Source organism: Typopeltis vanoorti, chromosome 15, assembly GCF_054136105.1.
Source record: "Typopeltis vanoorti isolate ZY-2024b chromosome 15, IOZ_Tvanoo_1.0, whole genome shotgun sequence".
Classification (NCBI taxonomy): domain Eukaryota; kingdom Metazoa; phylum Arthropoda; class Arachnida; order Uropygi; family Thelyphonidae; genus Typopeltis; species Typopeltis vanoorti.
Window position 1 is genome coordinate 7,607,757 of NC_143563.1, and position 24,235 is coordinate 7,631,991.

General features: G+C 33.5%; 1 protein-coding gene across 3 annotated transcripts in view; it reads right to left on the reverse strand.

The window, feature by feature from the left end:
- Nucleotides 1-24,235, reverse strand: part of LOC150098339 (uncharacterized) — a 275,596-nt gene that overhangs the window by 204,392 nt on the left and 46,969 nt on the right. For 2 of the 3 annotated variants that reach the window (XM_090405891.1, XM_090405889.1), the window contains exon 2: nucleotides 13,740-13,808. The exons of the other annotated variant lie outside the window; for it this stretch is intronic. In XM_090405891.1, the coding sequence (XP_090262017.1) occupies nucleotides 13,740-13,808 (69 nt within the window). The remainder of the gene's footprint in view (nucleotides 1-13,739; nucleotides 13,809-24,235) is intronic. 3 annotated transcript variants of the gene reach the window in all.

Consider the following 24,235-nt stretch of genomic DNA (forward strand, 5'->3'; position numbering starts at 1 on the left):
TTTTTTAGACAGGATTCAAACCTAGGTCTTTCCAACCAGAGGGCATCATTATTTATCAAATTACAGTGGCTTTAAAGTTTAGTCATTATCAATTCCTGATGTGCACCATAAAGGGTGTACAGGATACCATGACAGTACTACATAATTAAGTTTACATTATTACAGCTTTCTTTGATATGGTGTTTGTCTATTTATTGCTGATTGTCATATAATTGTAGTGTGGACAGTATTTGTTCACACTACAATTATATAATATATATGTTTAATTATATATATGTATATAAATATATACAATGTATGGAAAAGGCACCTGATCATATACCTTTTCCAGACTTGATTCTTATTATATGCTCACATTTCTCAATTATTTATCTTAAGGAAAAATCTGATCCTGACAACTCCTACTTAGCTACTGTCCAGCTAAACCTGAACCAAGAAATGTGCTATACATTGCAATGGGATATTGGATGTGAAGTCATCTGCCTTCATGTAAAATTAGCCTACTTGGTGAAGACTCTTTATGCACAAACTTTGTTTGCTCATGTTACCTGCACACGCACAGGCTTAAACTGTCTAGTATAAATAACCGGAAGCAAATTTTTGTCAAAATTCTAAATATATATATATATATATACCAAATTTCAGCAAATGCCTTGGGGGTAGATTTATTCATTTTTATACTGAAGTCACAAGACCCATAACAGCACTGTGCATGGGCAAAATACGTAAGTGCATACTACTTACAACTATATTTACTATGTGGTTATACACATAGTAAATATATCTAGATTTTGCAAAGGCCTTGGAAGGATCATAACGTGACAGGATGCTATTTAAACTGGGATATATAGAGTCGGATAATATATTAGTGAGTTAGTTTAGCCATTTGATAGATATCAACAAATATTGTAGATGAAAAAATCACTAGTAGCCTGTTTTACAGCCATTTATATTTAATTATATGTTAACAATGTTGGAAAAGTTAAATGAGGATATGCAGTTGTTTTGAAGATGATGCAAAGCTGGAGGGAGCTATGAGGAGCAAAATTAATGCTGGTTCTCCAGGAGTATTGAAATAGCCTGCCTGTATATGCAGATGAGTGGGTTATAAACTCAATGCAAGTGTTTTGAAATTTGGACGACAAAGATAGGACAGAATGCTATAAGTTAAGTTACTATGTAGGTTTAAGTGCTACTGCTGTCTAAATCTCATGATCAAGTTTAATGGAAATAGAGCTAGAATATGTGAAGCAAAACATAATTAAAACCATCATGTGATTTCATTTGCTGTGCTGTGATTCATTTCCATTAAACTTCTAACAGGAGCTATGTATTCATATGGTAGCAGGAGGGGGAGATGAGGAAAACTCTAGTAAAGATTTACAAGGATTCAAATTTAGGCAGAAACTGTGAGGACAGCACAACAGATTATGGAAATTCATTATGAGGCAACAATCATTTGATATAAAAACTTTAATAATAAAATTCTGATAACATAAATAAAAAAAGAAACAAAAGATATTGATGGTTTTACTATGCTATATAGTGGAGTGGACCAACATATCAGAGCTTCTAGTGGTGTGGCCATTTTAATCAATAATTGGAGAACAGAATATTGAAAGTACAATTTTGTAAATGATCGAATTATAACAGTTAAATTAAAAACAAACAGAAGCTACTTAAATATCACAGTATCAGAGTATATGACCCTGAAGAAGGTAGGAAAGAGGATTCCATACAACTATATGAGGAACTATAAAAACAGTTAAATAAATGCAATAAAAATAACTATATATTAATAGCAAGAGATCTTAAAGCTAGAGTTGGAAATAATTCAATCCCAAATGTCTTAGGAAAATATGGAGAAATTTGCATGAATAACAATGGTCAAGAACTATTAGACTTCCGTACTTTCAATAATTTTAAAATAACCAATACTTTTTTTCAAAAATATATAAATAAATATACTTGGAATGGCAGAGGAACAAGATTTATAATTGATTATATCATTACTAATCAGAAACTAGTTCCATGTGTGTGAGAGATATACATGTTTAGAGAGGAAGTGAAATTTTTTTACTTCCTTGTTCAGTAGGTTTTAAAATAGAAATACTAGCAAAATAGGGAAAGTAAATAAGGAAAAAAAAAAAAAAAGAAATAGAACAAGTCTACTATATCTATTACAAGAAGAAAGCATTAGAATGCTATATCAATCGCAATTAATAGATTATCTAAAAGAAGCCCAAATCAGTGAAGATATAGAAGAAGAAGAATGGAAAAATTTAATAAAGATAATACATAAAGTACCCTCTAAAGTACTTGGAAAGAAAAATAAAATATGGTAGTAGTGTCACAGTTGGAGAATTAATTAAAAAGAAAAACATTAAAAATCTGGAACACAGATATAGAAAATGCAATAATAATAATAATAATAAAAATGGCATACAAATCACTCCTTCAAAAGCATACAAAGGAAACAGAAGAAATATGGCTAAAACCAGAGTAGAGAAAGCTCAATAAGATTCTTGGGGCAGATTTATTAATAAAATAGAAGACATACATGGAAGAAAATACATAGTCTACAAAATATTAAGGAAATTAAACAATGAAGAAAGAGATACAACACAAATCAATATAATACATAAGAAACAATGGATAGAACATTGTAGTATTTATAGTATGACTCAAATTTAATAGCAGAAAATAATAATGAAGAAATCAGTACTATAGAACTAATAAAATTGGAAGAACTAAAAGAAGCAATAAAGGTAACAAATAATAGAAAATCAACCAGATTAGATGGCATAAAATACAGCTTTGTAAATATGGTGGAGAATATTTACATCACAGATTCTTAAAATTAATAAATAACTGTTGGAAGAAATGTGAAGTTTCATCAGATTGGTTAAAAGCTAAGGTTATATCTATATTTAAGAAAGGAGACAGAGATAATTATGGAAATTACAGAAGAATAAGTTTATTAAATAATACAGGTTACAAAATTTACAGTAAATTCCTAAATAAAAGACAGAAATATTGCAAACAATCTACTATCGGAAGAACAAAACAGTGTCAGACATGGAAGATCATGTATAGATCTTCCATGTGCTAAAACAAATTGTTGAAAAAAAGACAAGAATTTAATTTAGAGACTCATGTGGCCTTTATAGATTATGAGAAAGCTTTTGATAAAATACACAGAAAAAAAACTATGGAATATAATGAAAATAACAAGGATATCCATTACATTTGGTACAAGCTATACAAAGTTTATATAAAGATACAAAAATAGTTACAATTAGGTAATAAATTAACAGAAGAGATTGAAACAAATCAGGGTGTCAGAGAGGGATGGAGCTTATTTCTAACTCTATTCAATATATATATATTGATCAGATTATTAAAATATAGAAAACAACAATAAAACAAGGTATCCAGTTAACCAGAAGAACTGTTATCAATACAATGGTAAATGCAGATGATCCGATTATATTACAAGACGATGAAGATGACTTTCAAAAATCAGTTCATGAATTAAACAAAATAAGTCAATAATACAATTTAAAAATTTCACAAAATAAAACAAAAGTCATGGCATTTAAAAGTTGAGATCATGTTAGAACAAAAATAGTTAGAAAATAAAATAATAGAACAATGACACAGTTTAATTATTTAGACTGCATAATAACATATCTAAAAGATAAGGATATAGATGAAAAAAATAAAGAAATTTCAGAAAATCTGTGGAAAAATTCAAAGGACACTGAATAATAATAATAAAAAAAAAAAAAAAATGAGAAACTCAACTAAAATTTTACAAAGTAATGGCCACTCCCACTCTGTTATATGGTTCAGAAACATGGACAGTTAAAAAGAAAGATGAAAGTAAAATACAAGCTGTAGAGATGAGATTTTAACAAACAATTAAAGGATGCACAAAATTGGACCATATAAGAAATGAAGACATCAGAAAAGAACTGGATATATATATATATGAGGTAAATGAAAATATTAAAGGATGTAGAGAGAAATGGAAAGAACGTCTATTTAGGATGGAAAGATATCAGCTGCCAAAAGAGGTGGATATATAAAGACCAAAAGGAGAGAGAGAGAGAGAGGGGAGGGGAGCAGCAGCAAGATGGAAAGACCAATGAAGCCAGAGTAAGCAAATCCTTGAAGAGAATAATAATAATAATAAAATTCTACACTTCACCCCTTACATAAAGGTTATCTTCAGGAATATATACATCTATATACACATAACTAAATTATAGTAACTAACAGCATACCACAGTAAATTATCACATCTAAAACTAATTAACCTGTCTAGCCTAACCTCTTTTTTTTTTATTTTAAGATTAAGATTTTTTAAATTTAAGATTAATAATTAATTGTATCAGCAAATCAAAATAATGACATCAGGCTTCTATATCTCAGAGTTTTTAGTCTTGATACAGGTTACAAAATACTTTATCTATTCTATATATATAAAAAGATAAGCCGAAATTTGAAACGTTTTTATGTCACGTTTTTTGTCTTACCAGCTTATTGGCCCAGAACTGGGGGGGGGGGGGGTTGCTGTAGGCGGCAGGGGGGAGCCCCCTAGTATTACTATAATCACTCAATGGTTTAACCTATGGTATTTTGCCTAGTCCCTTATTTATGTATATATTAAAAAAAAATCCCTCAGATCTCCTGTTAATCTCTTTGAAGTTTTCTTTTTTTACTTTAAAGTTGCCATTCATCTGATGTTTGTTTTTTTTTGTTGTTGTTTTGTTTTTTCATGGAAGAAATCAGTGTTACCCATAGATTATAGAAATGTTGAGTGTGTGAACAGGCAGAGTAAACATCATCTGCAGAAAGATTTCGTAACAGGTTAATGGAAAAGAAATTTTTCACAGAGTTGAGGAGGACAAGCAGAACAGGATGCCAAGCAAGGAGCAGGTTTTTTGTTTGGAAGGTGAATAGAATGCACTGTAAGTGCAGAAACAATAGATAGTTTTATGGTAAAGTATGAAGAGCACTCCGAGAGGGATAGAATAAAGCTGCACTGAGGTTTTGGACTCCATGAAAATCTTCTGATAATAGTAATAAAAATGATAATAATTTGGTCATAAATATGTTATCTAAGAAAAGTTTGCATGCTTAGCCAAATATTAATCTATATAATTATAACAGTTCCATAAAACAACTAAAGGTTAGCAAAGGTTGTGATTTTCCTTCATTTTAAATAGGCTCACTAAATTCTTGTTGTATTACAGCTTAACATATCTTTTTCAAAGTATAAAAATATTAATGTCATGGGCAAGACTTTCACAAGATGTATGCCCCACTTACTTATTCCACCTGCCAACCCCCATACATACTTAGGCTGCTATAGTACAATAATCTACCATTCATCTGATCCTTCAATTATCAGAAAGGAGAGTTCTGATAATTATTGGAGGGTCAGATAATTGAAGTACTATAACAGGGTGCTATACAGAAAAATTTCCTTTAACTAGAAGAACAGCGTGCATATGAAGAAGATAAGGAGTGTGAACAAGAAGAGAATGTTATGACTAAGAAGCTAACTGCAAAAGAACTTGTGTTAGTTTTCAATCACACTGAGCTTGCTAAGGAAATTTTGTTTGATGCTGATCCTGATATGAAACAAAGCTTCGAAGTCTGCCAAAATCTTGATAAAGCGATTGTCAGCATTTCCTTCAGTTGATATGCAAGAGTCAGTTAATTGAAGAGTCGTTTTTGAAGGCTGGATAAATGGTAGATTACTGTAATTACAATATTCTGCTGATTTTATATAATTGACATAAAAGGCTGCAAAACCTAGAGCAAATTGATTGTGTGTGAGAAGGATCAAGAGAAAAATATTCTGTTAATGCAGAAGGATGCTCCAGAGAACAGATGTAGATGGAATGAAAGATGAAATGGGATTTCAATTCAACTGAAAATTAATGTTTGGCATATCATTTTAGATTCAGCAGAAATAGGAGTGGAAATGACAGATGCCAGTTCTGTGAAAAGCTCTCATGGAAATATCTGTAGAAAAGACAATGCAACAGTAGCTTGAGAGAGAGAGAGTTAGTCTGAGAGCTAGCAGTTTCAATTAGCTAAACTGCCCTTTTCTGGACAGCATTAAGAATGTTTTGAGAGGTTTTGGTGGACTGGCACAAATGTGATACTATTCCAAGGATAGGAAGATGTTGGATTTGAACAGATTTAGAAGCTGCATATTGGGTGAAAAAGGATACCAAGTTTTTTTACACTGAGGATGCTACAGAAGTAGCGTGTTCATACCAGGAAAAAGTATCAGTCTGAGAAAGGGGGATCTGGTCTTGAAGTGAATGTTATGAAAGGTAAATGGAGAAGAAAGGTCTTTTGTTGTGAGAAAATAAGACAAAAATATGTTCTGGAAACACTGAAGGTGATTCGGTTGTCATCAATCCATAGATGGTATGGAGATCAGCATGTAGGGCACTGATTATGGAAGACCTGGAACACATTGAGACATTTGAGCACTGCAAGATATGACATAGGTGTAGGAGGAATGTGAAGAGCTGTCATCGGCTAAACTACAGGAAAACCTTGCTTAACGCAGATTCGACATGTGCGGTAATCAGTTAGCATGATTGAGTGAAATGATACTATTTCTCGCTTTAAGCGAGTGATTAATCAGTTAACACAATTATTTAACATTATGTGAATTTTTTTGTCACCAATCTGCAGCGAGTGGCAGCACTTTTCAATGTAGCAGCCAGTGGGCAGTGGCAGTGTTGTGAGCGATGGCTGGCGACACTCAGCAGTTCACTCAAAACTATCATCGCAAGCGCACATGGAAACTGTTCTCTTGCTCAATCACTTTTCCTTCATTTTGCTTTAATTTAGATACCAGGATTACGGAAGATAAAGGTTATTTATAAACCTTTATTATATTCAACCCTGATAGGGAAAAGAGAAAGACTGATAAAGAAAGCAGCAGTAATAAAAAGAGAAGAAAAGTAATTACGTTATAGGAAAAACTGAAAAACTTGCTCGATTCCCATTCAGAACAGTTAAGCGAGAATGATCTCCTTCAACTAGAAGAACAGCGTACATGTGAAGAAGGAGTGCGAACAAGAAGAGAATGTTATGACTAAGAAGCAAACTGCAAAAGAACTTGTGTTAGTTTTCAAACACACTGAGCTTGCTAAGGAAATTTTGTTTGATGCTGATCCTGATATGGAACAAAGCTTCGAAGTCTGCCAAAATCTTGATAAAGTGATCGTCAGCTATCACAAATTGCATAACAAAATGGAAAGGTCGAGCACTATTCAAACATCTTTACTTAATTTTTTTGTAAAAAAGTAGCACAATCAAATTTTTAGACATTAAATAAAAATTTAAGCAATTGATTTTTATTAACTTTGATGATTTTATACTTTAATATTTCCTCCTACTTGTACAGCTGCAACTGAGACGTGTGATATTATACACATGGTGTAAGACTCATTCTTGAATTCATAAATTAAGCTGTTACCAGTTCTTCTGCCTTCTCCCTGAATGAAGCTCATGACATATTGAGCAAAATATATAGGAGTAATAAATTCTATTTAGTTTTCTTTTACCTGTGTAAAGCTGTTATTTAAAACATTATACTATGTCTAACATGCATGTCTCTATTAAATGTCTAGTAACAATTATTATTTACTTCTGTTTCATTAAAAAGAAACTGATCCAGTACCTGTTATCAGATATAATATCCAGGCTATTGTTGCACATCCATAAGCTCTATTGGCATTTATAAGAATGAAAAACAAATACAAGGAGTGCAAGAATGACAACATGGATTTCAAGCCATTTGGTGAAGGGGGGGGGGGGGGGATGTTTGAAATGTTACAATCTACCACTATTTGCATTGCTCTTATACACTCACGGTCTTTAAGTCAGGCCTGAAAATGCATTTGGAAGCCATGAGTGATATATACTATTCTATATTCGGGTGGCAAAGGTGCTTCAATAGCAAGTACATTTTGTACAACATTACTTTCCAATCTATCTACATATGTGGCAGAAATGTTGAGCAAAGCAAACAAAGGCAAGATTCCTGGTATATAGATGCAAGCTATATAAAACTACACATTTATGACTGCTTAAGGACTGAAGTTAGCAAATAACAGAAAGGATTTCCACATATATCCTCTAAGAAATGTGCAGAACCAACTAAGGTTTCTGACCCAATGTCTAATATTTTTTATGGTACAGCTCATTAGTAATCCACTTAGTTACTAGTTTATTTATTTAAACTGCTTTAAGAAATACTATTTATTATTTTTTTAACTGTGGTTGAGTTTTTCATTTGCACAAGCAATACTATATGAAGTAACTGGCTTTGCTTTTAACCACATGAGTGCTCCACATGTTTAGCAATGATGGAAAGTCATGTAGAAAAGTTTAGATGCTGACTATTATTCATATTACAACTTTTTAATGGTATGAACTCACAATGCTACTGTGTATATACAAATAAATAAAAAAAAAACAGGTAATTATTCTGGCATATAACATTATTGAAAAACTATTTTCATCCCCCATCATCTGGGATGCATATGAAAAGATAGTCAAAGTGCTATGCAAATATAATCCTCATGCTACTGTTCAACCAAATATCAATCTAGCAATTGTTATCTGTTTCTTTAAGCACAAAAGTCCATACCTTAGCATATCAGGGGATGTATAAGTGCCATATATCAGCAACATATGGTATTTTGGAGAGATAGAAAGAACTGTTCACATCTACTCACTGAAAGAAGATATGAACATGAACCACCATCGTTAGATGAATAATAGCTAGCAGACTACACACTGGACACTCCATCATGCAGGATTAAATGGAGGGAAAAAACTGATTCTACACAGAAGCCACTAAAAATGGAACACTATTTCTGGAGTCAGCATTAGCAATGAAGCACAGAATGAACCTTGAGAAGTATGACTACATTAATTTATTCAAAATATGGCATCACAATAGACTGTCAGTTTCTTCTTTCAGCATTAGTGAATTCTTTTCCACAATTACTTGAGTGTAGTGTCTATATAAGTGCTCCAGTGCTCTGAGGATGTTGATTTGAAATCCAGTGAAATATCGGAAGTTTAATCAACTGTCTGGTCGATTCTGTTTTTATAAAGTGTTGTAATTCAATACTGTTGAAATAAAACTTATTTCAACTAGAGCAAAGTATATTAACTATCTGAGTAGCAATGAAATCGGATTGCGGATTAAAAGATAACTATTATCCGATTCTAAGCTGAATCAAATTATCCAAGTTTTTAAGTCACAATAATTCACAAACACAATGCAATTGCAGGCATCGCATCCCTGATAACCAACCACAGAAGTACAAACAACTGGATAAATTTGTCAGCCTCAACAACAAAGAGAATGGTTGCTCTACTCTCCAACAAGCTAGAAGTTCAAATCTTAATGTGGTACAAATGTTTGTAAATGTCTCTGGTGGCAGATAATTTTCATCACCCAGCGTGAGATAATATCCTAATATCTGAATGAAGGTCTGAAATGCCTTTCAAAAAGTTCTACATTTGGTTTTCAGCACAAGGTTCCCAGCTTATTTTTGATTTAGATCTAGCTATAGTATACTAAATATACTATTTACCACCTTTCGTAAGTAGGACTGATAAAAAGGATAGTTAATTAGTTGTGATTTGCTATAAAATATATTGATTTAGTTACAATCATTATGCAGAATGATGTTTGAAATTATGCTATAGTGACATGAAAATCAACATACATGCGCCTCTGTTAGTTTCTCTCTCTCTCACTCGCTGTTAATCTTTATACAATGTAGCTGATATTTTTAGTACTAAATGTAGTTAGCAATACTTAATACAGAGAATTTTAAAGTCAACATAAACGAAAGTTGTAGCAGCATTTCAACAAGCAGCTAGTCTTCCAGATGTATCTAGGCAGAATTAAAATAATTGCTGAGATGTTTGTCATAGACAACAAGAATCACTATATTATATCTTAAAATAGATAATTATCAAATAATAATTCAGGGTAAGAATATTTTCCTGTTTCTGAAAATAAAAAACACAAAACACTTGATACCTTAATATAATAATAAGCATTTAAAATTTATTTCCACAAATAATTCTGATTTATTACCAAATAAAACAGCAAGAAAAAGAAACAGTTCAGGAAATTTAGTAATTATCATTAAGAAATTATCCCATTTCCAATATGTCCTTTTTTTAATATAGGAATTATCTATATTTATATTAAACAAGAAAGTTAATGGAATTATATTATTATTATATGGATTACTCCATGAAGTCAGAAGACTCATTATGAGAGATCCATTATTCACAATACCTATCATACCTCATTTTAAACTTCTTCACTGGGAAAGTACTCACAATCACCTTTGACAACATTCACCACCTTCCAAACAAAAAATCTAGTAATAATATGCTAGCTAACCATGCACTTACACAATTTCCATGGGTGAACTCAAATTCTCTCCCTTCCTGTGTACTGAGGGAAAAAAAAAAATCTTCAATGTCAATCCAATAAAAAACCCTTTAATAACTTATATGCTGCAATCATGACTACTGTTTTTTTGCCTATCAGTTAGTTTTTGAAGCCAACAGGCCATCATCAATCTGTTCTCATATGGTGCATGCTACAGTCTTGCCACAGTCCTCTTCTTTTACCCCTAAGGAATTCAGGTGTCTCGATCTATGTGCAGTAGTCCAGATGTGGCCTTATATATAAAGAAACAATAACCTCTCTATCCCTGCTTGCTAATGTCTTCTTCAACAACCACGTACGCTGATATGCTGTTTTAGCTACTTTTGCAACATGCCCTCTAAACTCCAACTTCCTGCCTTCAATCACTCCAAAGTCCCTGGCATCAGCAGTTTCCTGAATTCAGTTCCAAGAATATAGTACACAGCTTGTAATTGCTTCTTCCCAAAGTGCATCACCCCACATTAAACTGGCAGCTATTTACCATTGCCCATACTGCTGGTCTATTTAAGTCTTCCTGCAGGATTGTTGCATCACCTGCATTTACTATCACCTTCCAAGTTTAGCATCATTAGCAAACAACTGAATATTTCCTTGTCAATCATTTCTTATATCATTGATGTAGAAATTAAACAACAGAGGACCAAGTACTTGTGTTACACCACTGGTTACGTGCCTTCTCCTAGGCCCAACTCCTCTATAAACACACTTTGATATCTGTCTATCAGTCACTCTCTAATCCAGATCCCCAGATTCATATCCATCTCCATTTGCTCTAATTTAAGCACAGTTCTATATGGAATCCTGTCTAATGCTTTTGCAAAGTCCAACAGTATCACTAATTAGTCATTTCCCTTATCCAACTCTAGTGACACTTTCTTATGAAAAGTAAGCAAATTACTAAGGTAAGACTTACCCATCACAAAACCATGTTGTCCCTTACAGAGTATTACATTCCTATCCACCCAGTCCTGAATTCAGCCTTACACCAATTTCTCCAATATCTTATCCACCACTTTTGAGATGCTGATTGTCCTATAATTTGATCATTTTGTCTGAGAGCCTCCTTTATGTAGTTGGACTATTAGGCCCTCTTTTCACTATAATTGGTACCTTTCCAGTACTGAAGCTGAAATTAAATGGCTTGGTCAGACAAGCTGACAATTCCCTTGTACATTCTCTTAACATACAGGCTGATATGCTATCTGTTCCCATGGCTGTTTTCAGATTGAGGTTCTGCAATATTTTAAATTGCAGAATAAGCCCTTCATTTTTTTGACCTCTATTTTCCCATCAGTCAATGTCACATCTGGTATTGCAACATCACCTAGATGGTACACACCTACAAAATGCTCACTCAGTAATTCAACTATTTGGTTTGCTTCTGTTGCCCCCCCCCCCACATCAGCACTTTTTAAAGTCATCCTTCCCTAGTGTTTCCTCCTTTAATTGCCACATAGTGAAAAAAATGTTTTTAGTATTTTATCCATATGACTCTGGGTATACATTCTGATAATGATTTCTTCAAACACTCCTTGACCATCTCCCATGCACCACCACCACCACCTCTCCTCTTCCCCCTCCAAATTTTTATGCCATGCACTACTGAAAGCTGACACTCCTCAGGTGGTCATAATCACCTGCTTTGTAATTCCACATACATTCCTTCTTAATAGAAATTTCTGCATGCCTGGCAATCTTCCAGGTCAAGACTACATGATCACTTCTCCTAAGCAGAGGAAACATAGCTAGAAAGGTTACTGTTGAGTTCTCTAATGCTATGATCAGATCCAGCCCAGCGCACTCAAACGTCATGTTCTCTCTATTACATGCTGTCTCGGGTAATTATCTCCAAACAGCTGTATAAATTCCATTTCCTTCTCTCCCTGTGACTATTCCTCCTAACAATCTATGTCCAACTATTTCCTCATAATTGAAATCTCTGATAATAATTATTTGACTTGCACTCATCATGCTAATTTGCCAATGCATGTCATCTACATTCTCTCTTATATCCCTAATAAAAGGTTGCTGTTTATAGCAGCAGTCAATTATATATTTCATTCTCTTGGCCTTTATTTCATACCATATAGACTCAAATGAATTACCAACTGCATCCCTTTCCTCCTGATGTACTTCTACTCCTTTTGGTTTCAATTCCTTTGCTATCATTAGCAAAATCCTACCCCCACATTCTGTTTCTTCTGTCCTCACTGAAGATTCAATATCAACTTCGGTCAACCAAGTCTCATTAATGCATATATCTTTTGGCCAAGTTGAGCTAACCAATGCCAAAAACTTCTCAGTCTTATTTTGAATACTTCTGGCATTAATACATTAAAATGGAATACCCCTTCGCCCCACAACCTCCCTTACACCTTATGTTGCTAAGGCCACTAAAGTTAAAAACTTGGGATGCTATATTTAGCATTATATGTTCACTCTCCCACTTATTAACCTTGAGGCTGGCTGGACCCAGCTCGCCTGCATCTACCCTAAACATTCTAGTTTCTCTAACTTTGTACTTCCAAACTCACTGAACAACACTTTCTCAAGACTCCTGATACTCAAATTCAGTGATAGTCTTCGGTAAGTTTCTCTCAGTTAGCTTTGGCATTCCTTACCATACAGGTCATCGTTATTGCCTGTACCTTGTATTACTCACCAGCATGATGATCCTTTTTCTTCCCTCCACAACTTTTTCTGCAACTACTGCTTAATGATGCTATTCATCCATCTAACTATCATTAGAAATGCATCACATAAATTTAAAAGCTAGTTATAAACTCAAAAGTAGGTCATGATTATGAGCTTCAAGAGACCTTAACATTCCTAATATCAAGATGGCACATTGTGAGATAAACCAGCCCATCTTATGTGATCCTACCTAAACCAGATACACTATTCTGAAAGGAGCAATTTTTTTCCACCTGAAACTCATTGAAATATCATTAACACAAATGCATATATGCACAAAAAAAAAAAAAAAAAAGGCTAACCAGAATTATTAAAAATCTACTATCAAAGAATGCAGTTTTCAAAATATAACTGACACCTCTTTTTGTTACCTGTTTTTATGAAGGCAAAAATATATCAGGGGAAAAAAATTTTTCCCACCATTCCTTTCTTCCTTGGAAGCCAATTTTGTAATGAAAAATCAAAAAGTAAAACAAAAAGGCATAAAAACCAGACTCATTCCAAAAAATTGACTGACCTGGATTTTGCTGACGATATCTACTTGGTTGAGGAAACAGTGGATAACAAGCAACAGGCAAGTGATAGGCTAAAAAATATAGCAGAAAAATTGTGATTAAAAATAAACAAAACAAATTAACAAAAACAAAAACATATGCAATTCCGGAAACAGTGCTCTTATTAATTAGGGAAATTATTTATTTATCAGGGAAACAATACAGCAAATATAAGAAATACAAATGAAATGAAAATAAGTAATTTCAAGTAAATCAAGCAAATAAACCAAATTAGATAGCATTCGCTGTATCAGTTATACTGTATATTTTCTAAGATAACAGTAGATAATTTAACAAAACAAGCAAACCTTATAAACAAAATCTGTTTGGAATTAGTATCATGCTCAGAATATAACTCAAAACTATTTCAATATGTTATGTGGTAATATAAGCTTTTTGATAAAGGGCATTTCACTTAGAATACAGAAAGAGTGAATGAAGTGGTTCTTTATTTGGTTTCCATGCTTTATCTTTTAAACTTATTTAGCCAATGAAATCTAAGTATTTAAAAACAAACAAAAAAAAGTTTGCACATAGGGGATGCAATCCTGACGAAATTTCTTAAATCCAAAATTTTTGAATACGAAATGCCAGTCCTAGGTTCTCAATTTCATCTTACTAAAATTATTTTAAACAAAAAAATTAACCTGATTTTGGATTCAAAACCAGCAATTTTGTTATTTAATCTATTTCTTTATTACACTATTTCTTCTTTCTTCATTGTAATAAGCAGAAATAAAATGCACCAATGCAAATAATATAATAATTAAAAAAGAAAAGAATTTCATTCACAAATTAAACTATAAGTCAAATGCACCAATAACTTGAATTATTGGATGCTGCTGTTGTCATTATAATTAATAACATCATAATGATGGCAATAATGATAATATATTATAGTACCTGTGTGAAGCATTTATGGTGGAATAACAATATAATAATAAAGGTCCCCCCCCCCCCCCTCTCTCTCTCTCTATGATTAACTCTTACAAGACTTACTTTAAAAAATGCTCAAGTACTACCTTTTTTAGAAAAATAAAAATTTCTGATATATAATGTATCAAGAATTTTATTATTATTATTATTATTATTGAACCACTTTGATATATTTACTGAAAAATAAAGATTTGGATAGTGGACAAGAAATCTGAATAGAGTTGGTCCAACAAGAATAATCTAAGGAAATGTTTAGATTGGAAGAGACAATGGTATGTTGATGGAGAGGAGTAGAAGTCATGGAAGCATGGCACAACATTGTAATGCCAAAGAACAAAAGATGAAAATACTGACAGAATGGAATTTTATAAAAAAAAATTTAAAAAAAATGAAACTTTCATAAGATTATGATCTGAGTCGCAAAAAGTAGTTTTGACCTCTACAATATATGTGGAAGAATAACCAGTTAAGAAGGAAACTGTCGGGATTATATGTTATTCTGGGTAATAGATGATTTATGTAATTCCACTACATATGACAAATATATCAGCATCTCACCCAGTGTGGTCCTTTCTGTATATGAAAAAGGAAAAGGGAAGCCAGTTGTAAACATTAAAGTCAACAAGAAAGATAAGTAACTACTACTACTGAGTAATTGGAGCAACAAAAATTCAGCTTTATTGATAAGAGTAGGTGTAATTATGAGAGCAGTAAAAACAGTAGATGAATGCTACAGAATAGATAAGGAAATCTTGAATCAATAATATTCTAGATTTGACACTCCCTTATACATAATATTAAATCACAAAGATAAAAGTGCCTTTCTACGACGAAAAACCATAGAGAATGTACTTCAGCCAGCCAAAATACATGGTGATTACTGCACTTGCCATTTAAGGTTCCATCAAGTAACCTGTAGGACATGGGCCACTTGCAAGCGATAGTAAACTGAAAAAGAAAAAAAAAATGTGTTCAACTGTTTCTAGTTACACAAATTACAGAATGGATTATTAAATTCATATCATGACATTTGACCGAGTTAACTGGGAGGAAACCACGTATGGCCATCTGTGCCAAGTCATGGAGGGATACGTTGTTATATCCAAACATGATAGAAAGTTATATCTGAACTTAGGACTTTTATATCTTGGAAGTTCAGATATAATTTTCAGTCATTTAGTTGGTTCATAAGAGGAGAGGAAAACACCTGCAAAATGCACAAGGTTAAAAAAAAAAACGGCAATGATAACTAATATGAACCTATAAACAGGTCTGAATATGAATAAGGTTTTTTTTTTTTATTGTGAATACCACCACAAAATGTTATAAGCCATTAACACATGAGTATATTGAATGAGTAGGCTAAAGGTTATCTAGACCAAACATGAAACTTTTTCAAACCACTTCACGTTTTCAATAAGCAGAATAATGGTTTCACCCCCAAAACAATGAAATTCAACTGCCACCTAATGTCATTCATAGGTATCCATTCTCATAGTGGAATTTAACCCCAAAATGCTCTGGTTGCAAAGCAAATACACTAATCGACTCAGAGTCAACTAGTCAAGCACTGCAGCAAGCGATGATATACATGCTTGTGTTTATGAGAATTATTGCAAATATTGATGTAGTAGATTCAGAGATTTTTTTTTGTAGGATTTTGTTATATTTTGGCACTATTTTTTAAGGGAAGTTTTTTTAACTGAAGTCACACTATAATGATTCTTCTTTTTTAGTAGCTGATGCCGATAGAGAATTAAACAGTAGAGATATGCGGATAAGAGGAGGTGGCTAAGTTTTGAATAGCTTGCAATAGTAGAGTTCTGAGAAGTGAAACTGATGTCATGGTTCTCCAAAAATTTTGAAAATGCTCTCTTTATATTATTATTCAGGCCTCCATGGAGTCAAAAGACTCATCGTGGGAGGTCCTTTCTAAGAAACGCAAGTCTATCAAGACTCATTGAGGGAGGTCCCCTCCTAGGAAACACAAAGTCTATCATACCACTCCTTAAACGCATTGACCGTTCTTGCTCCCACCACTCCATTAAGGCAATGCAGTCCATGGTTCAACCACCCTCCACACAAAGAAACCACTCCTCGCGCTCTTTCTCACAGTTTCCTTTCGTAACTTCCAGGGATGGCCCCTTGTCATGACTCCTTCCCGGTTTTAAACCAAGCGAAAGAACTCCCCAGTGTCAACCATGTAAACACCTCTCAACAGTTTAAAAGTCTCAATCATGTCACCTCTCCTTCTATCCACCAAACTCTGCAGTCCACACTCCCTCAGCCGATCCTCATAACTAACATTGTACAGTCCTGAAACAATCTTTGTTATCCACCTCTGTACCCTTTCCACAGTTAATTTATCCCCTTCAAATCCTGGGGACCAGATCTGAGAACAATAGTCTAAGTGTGGTCTGATCAGAGTCTTATACAACAGAATGATAACCCTTTTATCTCTGCAGGTCAGTGTCCTTCTCATTATTGCAGCAATCCTCTGTTACCTTCACTACCTTTGCAATATGTCCCCTAAATTTCAGGTTTCTATCAATCATCAACCTCAGATCTCTTGTCTCCCCTACTTCCTCCAGTTTAACTCCTCCCATAGAGTATGCAGCGTCCCATTGATGTGTCCCAAACCTCAAGACCTTACATTTTGCTGCATTATATGTAGATGATAAGTGGGTTGAAATTTTAATATTGCAAAAAAATGAAGGTCCTGCAATGGTTTTGATATTTGACAAGTAAGAATGATATGTATACAACTGATGGAGATATACTGAAATAGTTGGAGGCATTATCTGCCACATCAGAATGATAGCATACAAGGATCTAAAAATTTGGGGACAACAATGCAAGAACTGCAAATTATACTTAACAAGAAATCATATTATAGCTTTTAACAGTTTATCATACAGTGAGTACATGAAGTAATATCACAGAAGGCTACCTGTATATGGGAACAGATGTCATATAAATTGTCTTAGTATCTTATAATACATAGCATTATAAGATACATGCTGCCTTTTAGAAGTATATATTGTCCATTATGCAATGGCTACCATCCAGACCAGATTTGACCTTTACTGAGACAAGGTTAATGCTCAAAGTCTTCTTTGGCTTCAGTATTTAACTGTAAATCATTTAGTTGTCAATGGGTTTTTTTAACCTCAAGTTTCTTTGCCAGAGTTTGTTTCACTTCTCTTATAAACCAACTAGATGACCGAAAGTTATGTCTAAACACAAAGGAAAAATTAAACTGAGGAACCCGAGTTTTCACATGAAAAGATCCTGAAATTCAGATGAAAAACCACAATTTAACTGGCATTTCCCCCTTACTATATGAATCAATCATCACCTAGAAAGCTTCTTTCTACACCTAGAAAGAAGAAGGTGTAGTAATTTGATTGTAGAGACAAAGAAATGTTTCTGTACATGCTGCTGCAATAAATGCTTTCTTTCTTGGATTTAACATATGCGATACTTGATTTCATTCATTAAAACAAATATAAATTCTATGTTTTGCTCTGAGTGCAACAAACTGGAGATATAGGACTTCTTCCAAAATAAATACAGAAACCTGTAGGACATGGTCCACTTGCAAGAGATAGTAAACTGAAAGAGAAAAAAAATGTGTTCAACTGTTTCTAGTTACACAAATTGCAGAATGGATTATTAAATCCATATCATGACATTTGACCGAGTTAACTGGGAGGAAACCACATATGGCCATCTGTGTCAAGTCATGGAGGGATATGTTGTTATATCCGAACATGATAGAAAGTTATATCTGAACTTAGGACTTTTATATCTTAGAAGTTCAGATATAATTTTCAGTCATTTAGTTGGTTCATAAGAGGAGAGGAAAACACCTGCAAAAAGGCACAAGGTTAGAAAAAAAAAAAAACAGCAATGATAACTAAAATGATTTACCAGTAGCTTACTAAAGACTATGAGGCATTAATCCATAAACAGGAGAAGCGATGACGTATTATAGTTTACAGATAAGTCTTTTAGTAAATATTTATTAATCTTAGAAATTATTTTTTAAATTATACATTTTTGGTCGTTTTATAATAGAAATACAATTTTATTAATACAGACCAGTATTTTACAATAAAAACATTTATTCAAACCTACCAGTTTCGGCAGCAAACTGTCTGGCTTTTTCAATGCATTACGGAGATATGAAAGTTAGTAAATGCAAATTAAAAGGAACATAAAAAACATTGTAAACCAAACTAGTATCTATGGTTACACGTTTCGCATGACAGAGATGACTTATTGTTCAGTAATCACATTACAAGTCTACAACAAACACGCATGCGTGATAATGAATAAGAACAATAAGTCATCTCTGTCACGCAAAACGTGTAACCATAGATACTAGTTTGGTTTACAACGTTTTTTATGTTCCTTTTAATTTGCATTTACTAACTTTCATATCTCCGTAATGCCTTGAAAAAGCCAGACAGTTTGCTGGCGAAACTGGTAGGTTTGAATAAATGTTTTTATTGTAAAATACTGGTCTGTATTAATAAAATTGTATTTCTAAATTATTTTTTGGTAGTATTTTACTTACTCTAGACTGTAAAATTGAATGTGCATATTTGTATGGGAATGGTTCGTTAGGGATTTCGTACGATGTAGTTTCTGGTCAATGTACTATGTACTCACTGACAAGGATGAATGGTTCATGGTGTGAAAGCAGAGTCTGTCAGAAATGTTTTGTGTGCAAGTGCAAAAAATGAGAGTCATGTGGGAAGCACAAGAATGAAGTAACAAACAAATATTAACAATGTTAGTGTTGTTGAGAATGTGGAAAGAGTGCATGAAATATGAATGAGAGTATGAAAGAAGTGGCTGAAGGTAATGTGGGTGATGAGGTGATGGTAACGAATGAAAAAAAAAAAAAAAAAACAGAGCATTTACATAGTATTCTTCAGAGGAAAAAACATGAGCTGGCATGACTGGAGAAATGATTGTCATGTTGAACATCAGGAGGAAGAATGAAAAAAAAAAAAAAAAAGAGAATGGAAAAAGCATGAAAGTGCAAGAAACTAGGAGTAAAGAGAAGGTTGTATGGATATTCAATGATAAGAGATATTCTTAATGAGAAAGCGATGAAAGTAAATTACCCAGGTGTAAAGATCAAGGACGATCAGTGAAGCTGTTAGTTTGCATAGAGAGAAGTGACAGTGAAACAAATTATTGTTTTGGAGGTAAAAATAAGTTACTAAGATCAGTGTGGCAAACAATACGGGATATCAGCACAGTGCTGTTTCCATGAGGATAAAAAAAAAAAAGAAAACATACACTGTACCTTAAATACAATATGAAAAATTCTGCACTAATGAACCTGATCTAAAATAAAAATCACTGTCTCCTAAACTTTGTGAAGCTATTTATTATCATTATTCTACGCCTCTATGAAGTAATAAGACTTATCACAGAAAGCTAAACTATTTACAGACCACTCTTGCAAAACATTTCACTCACTTATCACAATCTATGTAAAAGATTACTTTATTCCTTGCTCAAATGACCATTGCTAGATGTCACATTGTACAGTGTCCTCTATGTCTATCTCATTGATTTTTTTTTTTCAACAATTTATATGCCTCAATAACATCACATCTCTAACATTTCCTTATTCAGATATCCAGATAGATCTGTGCAGAAATCCTGATCCGTATTTTATACAATATCAGTGCTATTATCCTCTTAACTCTTCAGGAACTTCTTGTTAGTGTTATTGGTATTATTATAGCAATTTTTTTCTTTTTCATTCCCGAACCTTAATTATCGTACCCTACACATGGAACAGCACCATGTACAGGGTCCATCAATTAAGGGTTGAGAAAGAAGTTTATTGATATTTTTCTAGAAGAGTCGGAGGTTGTTTGGGAACATGCCATGATTAAGGATGGCTGCTCAGAGAACAAAGGTAGATGAAATAAAAGGAGGAATAGAAGAAGCAGGTTCGGTATATTTGCAGGTGTATTGAAAAGAGAGTTGTTGGGAGGCTGATACTCCTGTTTTAATAGGTCTAATGGAAGGTGGGGAAATGATTTGCCAGTTTGATGAAGTGTGAGTCAAAACAGTGCATCTGTGAGGGAGGAATCATCTATAAGCCAAACTGCACCCTTCTAGACAGTATTAAGAAATTTTAGGTAGTCGTCATAAAAATTATGGAAACAACTACCATGTTAGAGTAAAACTTCAGTTTAATATACACCAAAATAATCACTCCTGGATTCCCTCAGACAGTCTATCCTTCACTGTTTACTGCAAGTCTACACATATCAGCCAATATATGCATGCTAACTCATATCACCACCCTTTGCAGAAACGTGGAGTCATTAACACTCTCAAAAACACAGCTATAACAATTTGCTCTAATGAACAAGCTCTTAAACAAGAATTACAAATTATTAGCAATACATTTATAAATTATGGCTATATGAAATACTATCAATAAAGTTCTTCATTAAACTTCATCAAAAAATACATATAATATAGATTACATTAAAACCATAGCTATCCCATACTTAATACAGTTTAATATACACCAAAATAATCACTCCTGGATTCCCTCAGGCAGTCTATCCTTCACTGTTTACTGCAAGTCTACACATACTGGCCAATCAGGGTTATCAGAAAAAATATAGAGAATTCTACACCATTATAATCTTAATGCCACTTTTAAACCACCTATAAAATTTAAAAAAAAAATTCAACTCCTCTAAGGATCCTCTCCCTCAAGTTTATCATATCTTGCACCTGTAACTTACCTTATATTGGAGAAACTGGACGTACAATCCCTATCCATAAAAAAGAACACAAACGAACATTAAATTTAACAATTTTGGTAAAGCAGGCCTCTCAGATCATGCTCTTAACACCCTACATCAAATTGATTGGAAAAGTACATGTTCTTTACATCATACAAAAACTTAGTATGAACAAAAATTTAAAGAAGCCTGTGAAATTTTGATTAACCATCCTAATCTTAACAATAATGGTGGCATAAAAATCCCAAGAATTTGGATGACATACATTCAGTCCACTTAGTTCTTCTTCTTTCCACCCTTACTTTAGGACTCTAAGCAAGCATTTCTTTCAGCTTTTATTGGCCACCAATTTGCTCTAATGAACAAGCTCTTAAATAAGAATTACTAATTATTAGTAATATATTTATAAATAATAGCTATAGCAAATACTGTTTTGTTTTAATTTATATGTATACTTATATGAGTAACTTTGTGTGAACATGTTGCTTTTTAGCTTAATTTATTTTTGTAACCAAATAGATAATAATAATAACATGCCTCTAGCATTGATGTAGTAAGTTTTTTTTTTTTTCACCAGAGGTCATGCCAATAGTTTTAATGGTTGACAAAATCAATCTAACTTTAGCATACCATGTAGACTGTAGCGCAGCTTGTTTCTTTGTATATATGTGCATACTCTAGATGATGACCGTAATGTGAAGGTCGAAATATCGAGATTATTATTATTTGAAACATTGAGTGATACAGTGAGTGTTTATAATGTGATAATATCGAGTGTTTATATCAAATTGAAGTTTTACTCTAACACGGTGGTTGTTTCCATAATTTTTATGATGAATTCTGATCAGTGTGTAACCATGAAGGAAAGAATTTTTAGGAAGATTTTAGGTGCACTTCCCCAACCATGTGAACAGTATTCTCAGAATGGGTGGATTTAGGATTTGTATATAGTTGATTCAACAAAAAATAGCATCTTCAGCAGAAATGAATGCCTAGTTTTCTAGGGACTGAGGAAGCTACTGACATGATTTGTTTAAGCTAGGAGAGGCTGGAGGTAAATATCAGTCCAAGCAAAGAGATCTGATTCTGAGGTTAAGGGAAGGTGAGCTGAGATCTCTTTTGTGAGATAAAAGGCAAGACTCAATTTTGGTAGCACTGAAGGTGACCAGGTTATTTCATCCCATTGAAGCATAGTATGGAGATCAGTGTTTAAAGCTCTGGTTTCAGAAGATCTTGGAATTTGGGATGTCTGAGCTGTGAATGATTTGTCAAATGAACTGGATGAATGAAGTGAACTATCATCAACCAAGCTGTGGAGAGGATTAGTGGCAACTAAGAGAAGGTTGTTTATGTATAAGAGAAGGATAAGTTATAGAACAGAGACCTGTGGCACTCCTGCACTGGTGACAAAGCTTGAAGAGAGGAATCCATCCACTAAGACACACAATGAATGACCAGGGAAAGAAAGATGGTTATCCAATTACAGAAGTTACCAGGGCTGGAAGATAGTTAATTTGCTTACCAGGCTTTGATGATGAGCCAAATTGTTCTCCTATGGATAGTAGAAAGAATTTTTAGTGAAGTTTTAGGTGTGCCACCTTAAAACATGTGAGCAAATATTCTATCGATGGGAAGATTTGGGATTTCCATGGCATTACTGCACATTAGTAACATTCATGCAGCAGATGAATGTTACTAAATGGAGCAAGGAAACCTTGGGCCAGAGGAGATCAAAAGCAGGGATTTTCTCCTTGCCAGAGAATGGCTAATTCTCTGGCAAGCAATGTTAGATCTCCCAAAGGCGTCATCCTTGTGTGGGGGGGGGAGGAGGGATCACGATAGTATGTAATTTTGGCATTTAAGTTGTATAGTGGTGGAGGTAGCTGCAAAAATTTGGGGTTCTGTTAAAAACAAAAGGTCTGGTCTGGGTGACTAAGTTATATTGAATGCCTCCTTTCATTACAAAAAGATTAGAAAATTTTTTTTCTCCAAACTGGATACTAAAAAATTCTCCTGGTCCTGACATCATTTCTCCAACTGCCCTGAAGATTGGTGCCTCAGAGTTGACTCCTGTTATATGTCACCTTATTCTACTGATACCTATCCTACAGTCTGGAAATTATTTCATATTCAACCCATTCCTAAGAAGGGCAATAAATGTTTACCATCTATTTACTATCCAATTTCATTGACTTAGTTATTTCTTTAAGTAATGGAGAAAACCCTTCACATTCAACTTATGAATGATGGCCAGTAGTGATGTTGGTCAATAGATCTTTTTGTTTATGTTACCCACCTTTGGACAAGCTATGGAAAAGTCTAGGGAATCTCAAGTGGTTTCCCTAGATATATGTGTAAAACATAATCAGATTTGGTACAAAGGTCTAAAAAGTAAGCTCCTATCATATGATCTGTATTCTGCAAATGGGCTGCTAGCTTTCTGTCTAGATGCACATGTGTGATGATGATGAATGGATTTTTATCCTCAAACTATATAAATTAATGTTAGTGTTCCATGAGCTCTGTTCTTTCACATACTATGCTTCTATATATATACAGTCATCCCTCGACTTACGTCCTTTCGAAGATACGTCCGTGATCCCATAAGGGAATAAATAACATTTTCGGCTATATATAGAGGACCTGAACCAAAAGCGCATACCCTTTAGCACTGTGTCTATAACCGCTAAGGCACTAAGTCTCTTCAACAGGTTGAAGGAGAAAGCAGA